The 4,966-nt window shown below is 37.3% G+C and overlaps 1 protein-coding gene across 1 annotated transcript; it reads left to right on the top strand.

The window, feature by feature from the left end:
* Window positions 1-898: 898 nt before the first annotated feature.
* Window positions 899-2,830, top strand: CYP86C1 (cytochrome P450, family 86, subfamily C, polypeptide 1). The gene has a single exon (XM_011626808.3). The coding sequence runs from the start codon at window positions 1,004-1,006 to the stop codon at window positions 2,573-2,575; it is 1,572 nt and encodes a 523-aa protein (XP_011625110.1). The 5' UTR covers window positions 899-1,003; the 3' UTR covers window positions 2,576-2,830.
* Window positions 2,831-4,966: the final 2,136 nt, after the last annotated feature.

Below are 4,966 nucleotides of genomic sequence, written 5' to 3'. Positions count from 1 at the left end.
ACCCTTAGCCGGTTTCCGAAGCCAGTTCAATTTTTACGTAAGTGACTTATCCTCTTAGAAAGTCAGGCAACAAGATAGAGCGAGTGAAGGAAATCTTCCCCCTGTCCCTTACTAGCCTACACTCTTAAAGCACTACGAATTAGTTGGAGGCAATAAATGATGAGAGAAACTATTATTCTAGGGCAATTGCTCAAAAGAAAAAAAAAAGGAAATGCTTACCCACAACACAAAATTTATATATTTCTTCTTATCCAACTTTCCATTCATAACGGAGAGTTAAAGATTGCCACAATGTCATGTCTTTATACTATTTTATTTTTAATATTTTTTTTTATAAATTATTTTGACACCAAATTTTGTATGTCCAATCCTCTATTAAACTCGCATTAATAAAAAATAAAACAAAAAATTTTCAATAAAATAAAATCATCTAAATACCTCTAAGAATTTTAAAGTGGATTTTGATCATGATATTTTAACGAAAAATTATTTTTAACATTTTTTATAGGTGTGCCCAATGAGAAGATGATACGTACTAAATTTCATATCCATACAATTTGTATAAAAATAAATAAAAATAAAATATTTGAAGATGTCGGATCTAAAATCAGACGGTGAGTTGCTCTATTGATCAAATTTGAACGGCAGGGAAAGTGTAGTACTATGTCGTAGGAGAAGCTTAAAAACCTTTCCCAAAAAAGGCTATTATTCCGGAGGCAAGTGTTAAAAAGGGAACAGCTCAGGAGCAAGTGTACCTGTAGGGAGGGACCCTGCAACTAAATGCGAGGAATGATAGGTCAATTGATTTGGTGAGAATCCTCCACATCCAGAGAGAGAGGCATTTACCATACATTCTGAGACGTATATTTTAAAAGCAGCTCAGGATTCTCTGAAAACCAGAACAATTCATGGCAACTGAGCCCTGTACCTGTTACTCTTTATCCTCGGCGGGTGATTAGTTCTTAAAGAGAGATAGAGAGTTGTCCCAAGAGAGAGAGAGAGAATGTGGAGGCTTGCAGGTACAGCGGTGGACCTGTTAGTACAGGTTCGGCTATGGGACTTGGCAGTGGCCTTGCTCGGCCTTTTCATCTTCAGCGGCGTCTCCCAAAGGCTCCGCCACAAGGGCCCGATTATATGGCCCTTCCTCGGCGTTGTACCCTCCTTCATCCTTCACATAGACAACGTCTATGCATGGGCCACTAATGCCTCGCGACAGAGCGGAGGCACCTTCTCCTACCGAGGCGTTAGCCCTGGCCGCCTCTTTGGTGTCGTGACCGTAGATCCCGCTAACCTCGAATACATTCTCAAATCCAAGTTCAAGAAATTCCCAAAAGGTAAGTATTACAGAGAGAGGTTTTCTGACTTCTTGGGTGATGGCATTTTTAATGCAGATGATGATGTTTGGAAAGAACAGCGCAGGGTGGCTAATGCTGAAATGCATTCTAGCAGATTTGTGGAGTTCTCTTTCAAGACTATTGAGCATTTGGTGTGTAACAAGCTTCTTAAATTGACCGAGAAGCTTGCAGTGTCCCATGAAATGGTGGATTTACAGGATGTTTTCCTGCGGTTTACATTCGATAACATATGCATGGCCGCGTTTGGGGTCGATCCCGGGTGCTTGGGGTTGGACCTGCCGGACGTGCCCTTCGCGAGGGCGTTCGAGCAGGCGACTGAACTCACATTGTTCAGGTTCTTGGTGCCTCCTTTTGTGTGGAAACCCATGAAATACTTTGACATCGGCACCGAGAGGCGGCTCAGAGAAGTTATTAAGGTGGTTCACAAGTTTGCCGAGAAGACGGTGTCAGATAGGAAGTTCGAGTGTCAGAGGAGTGGCGGCATTCTTGATCGATCTGACCTTTTGACACGGTTGATTCAGGTGCGAAACGATGATAATTCTCCATGTTATTCGGATAAGTTCTTGAAGGACTTCTGCATAAGCTTCATTTTAGCAGGGCGAGACACCAGTTCGGTTGCTTTAGCCTGGTTCTTCTGGCTACTCCATGAGCATCCTCATATTGAAGACCGAATTCTCGACGAGATCCGAGCCATTATCAAAAGAAGAAATAACTTGGGTCCCGAACATCTCAACGATGTCATCTTTACGGCCGATGAATTAAAGCAGATGGAATATCTCCATGCTGCATTATCGGAGTCCTTGAGGTTGTATCCGTCTGTGCCCATCGATTTCAAGGAAGTTCTCGAGGACGATATATTACCAAACGGGACGCCCGTCAAGAAAGGCGCTAAGATCATCTACTCAGTCTTTTCCATGGCGAGGATAGAATCGATTTGGGGGAAGGATTGCTGTGAGTTTAAGCCTGAGAGGTGGATGAAAGATGGTGCATTTGTGAGTGAAAACCAGTTCAAGTATGCTGTCTTCAATGCAGGGCCAAGGCTCTGCGTTGGGAAGAAGTTTGCTTATACACAGATGAAGATGGTGGCAGCCTCCATCCTTTTGAGGTACTCTGTGCATGTCGTGAAGGGCCATCCTGTGGTTCCTAAGCTCACTACCACACTGTACATGAAGCATGGCCTCTTAGTTACCTTCCACCCAAGAGTTTCAACTTTTCCATAAAAAAATAGTCCTGTTTTTAGGTCTCATAATAGGGTCCAGACCTTCAATAGAGAGACAGGAGTCTCTTAGGGCTGCAATAAAAATAGTCATTGCAGAGTCGGTACTCCTTATGGAAATCTTTAAGGTTATGTGTGTGTTCAAATGTAAAGTCTAGTGATATTCTATGTATTTTAGTAACTCACAAGCATCAAATGTGAGACTGTAATTTCCTAAATTTCAAAAATGAAATGGAGTATAGTAACTTAAAGCATCAAATGTGAAGTACGTAGTTTCTTGTTGAAAGGATGGACATATTACTGGCTTATTTTTTTTATTACCTTTTTTTTTTAGTGATTTATGTGCGGACCCCATAATTTTACGTAAAATATAAAATGCTTCGCTTATCTGCAGAAATTATAAAGAAGATCGGTTAACCAAGTCTTTTTTTTTTACTTCTAAAATTTCGCATTGGTCAACTCGAATTTTGATTATTCTTGTTAGTTTTTTTTAGTTTTTCGTTAGTAGGACAGTACCCAAGCTTTAAGACATTGCCCTACTAACGAAAAAACTGAAAAAAAAATCAAAATTCAAGTTGACCAAGGGATAGTTTTTGAAAAAAAAAAATGGGTTGCCTGGACCTTCTTTGTAATTCCCATATATAAATGGAGCATTTCGTATTTTATCTAAAATTTTAAAAACTGCAGCAAAAATACACACACAAAAAATAAAAAATAAAAAAAGAAAAGAAAAAAAAGACAAAAAATAAAAGAAAAGAAGAAGAAGAAGAGAGTGTAATTTCCACTTCCACATTTCGCTATATCTACCTTTCAAAGCTCCCGTGATGTGTGTACAATGGCACTTATGGATGAGTTATATGTGCTAACTACCTTGGTGAAAATTATTTCCCACAATCTTTATTTTATGCTACCCGAATCCTCCAATTCTCTAAAGTTGCTGTCACTTGCGGCAGCTTAATGAATAAAAGAAATATACGAGGCAAAGAGGATTGGTTTGTAACTTATGGAGAAGCTGGGTCCACCTCATAAATCAAACTTGTAGTTATCCTTTTCAGGCTTTCTCAAATATGAATACATCTTTTTTTTGCTTTTCTTTTTATGGGTGAGTATGTGGGGGAGAGGATCCTACCTTTCATAGGAAGGGGCCCTACTGTTTTTAAAAATTGAACTTAAGACAGCGTTGCAAATCATCAAGAGCTAATAAATTAAGCTCAGGCTCTTTTCCTAGTACATTTTATTCAGATGGGAAGAACTTGCTGGTATCCCAATCTATCTATCAGTCTTATTCAGAAGGTAAGAACTTCCGTTAGTACCTCACTTTCATTTCTAACATGGTTTGATTATTATTACAGTTTTTGAAAAGCATTTACCACCTGAAAAGTGGAAAAGATGGATTCAATGATAAGTTGATGATTGTAAAATCAATTTCTTACAATGTATTAAAGCCTTTTATGAACAGAAACTCTCACGTTCACATGATGTGGATCGACCTACATTTCAAATTGAACCACGCCACATCTAATGATTAAAATACAATTTTATAGGCGTGAGACAGCGTCGTATCGGGGCTGGATCCTGATCGGATCCACCTACCCACAGATCCGAACTTTAATTCAAACCTAACATTTGGGTCCTGATCTGGATTTCAGATCCAAATTTTGGGTCCATACCCAGATCCGAATAGGTTTTGGAATCCAGGTTTTGGATCTGGATCGGGTCAATTCTCACCCTACAATTTTATTATTTTATGATATTTTAGTTTAAAATATATTTTTACCCAAAATTTAAGGCGTAGATTCTTTTTAGTCACAGTATATAAAAATAATAAAAAAATTTATTTTAATAAATAATTGACTGGAATACCATTAAAAATTTCAAAAATATTTTGATCAATTTATTTTATTAAAAATATTTTTTATTTTATTTTTTAATGTGCTATGTTGAAATAAATATATTCCTTAAATTTCTGGTAAAAATAATTCTTAAATTAATAATAAAAATAAAAAAATATTTCAACCGTTAGATGTGGCATGGTTTAATATGAATTGTTACCCTTCGTGCTGCACAATATGTATACCATCCCTTTTATGAAGGCCACGGTATATAAGCTTTACTTGTGGCAACACGAGTGCAACATGGACGCATTTTGAAAGCAAATGAAAATGTATAACTTTACTAGAAGGGTGCGGTTTCTATAAGGTTACAACCTTATACAATTCAATTAAGACACCTCCAAACTTTATCATAACATGTAATTTAAGTGAAAAAAAATGTTAGGATTATCTCAAAATCCATTTTTATATCTAGTTATATAATTTTAAACTCTAAAAATGGTTAAAATCAAGTAGATCTATAAACATATGAAAATATTGAAAATAAACGGTTTAGATAATGT

Source organism: Amborella trichopoda, chromosome 6 (assembly GCF_054954075.1).
Source record: "Amborella trichopoda isolate Santa Cruz 75 chromosome 6, AtrichopodaSantaCruz75HAP2 v2.0, whole genome shotgun sequence".
Classification (NCBI taxonomy): domain Eukaryota; kingdom Viridiplantae; phylum Streptophyta; class Magnoliopsida; order Amborellales; family Amborellaceae; genus Amborella; species Amborella trichopoda.
The sequence above is the reverse complement of the archived record's forward strand: the minus strand, read 5'-3'. Positions and strand labels throughout refer to the sequence as shown.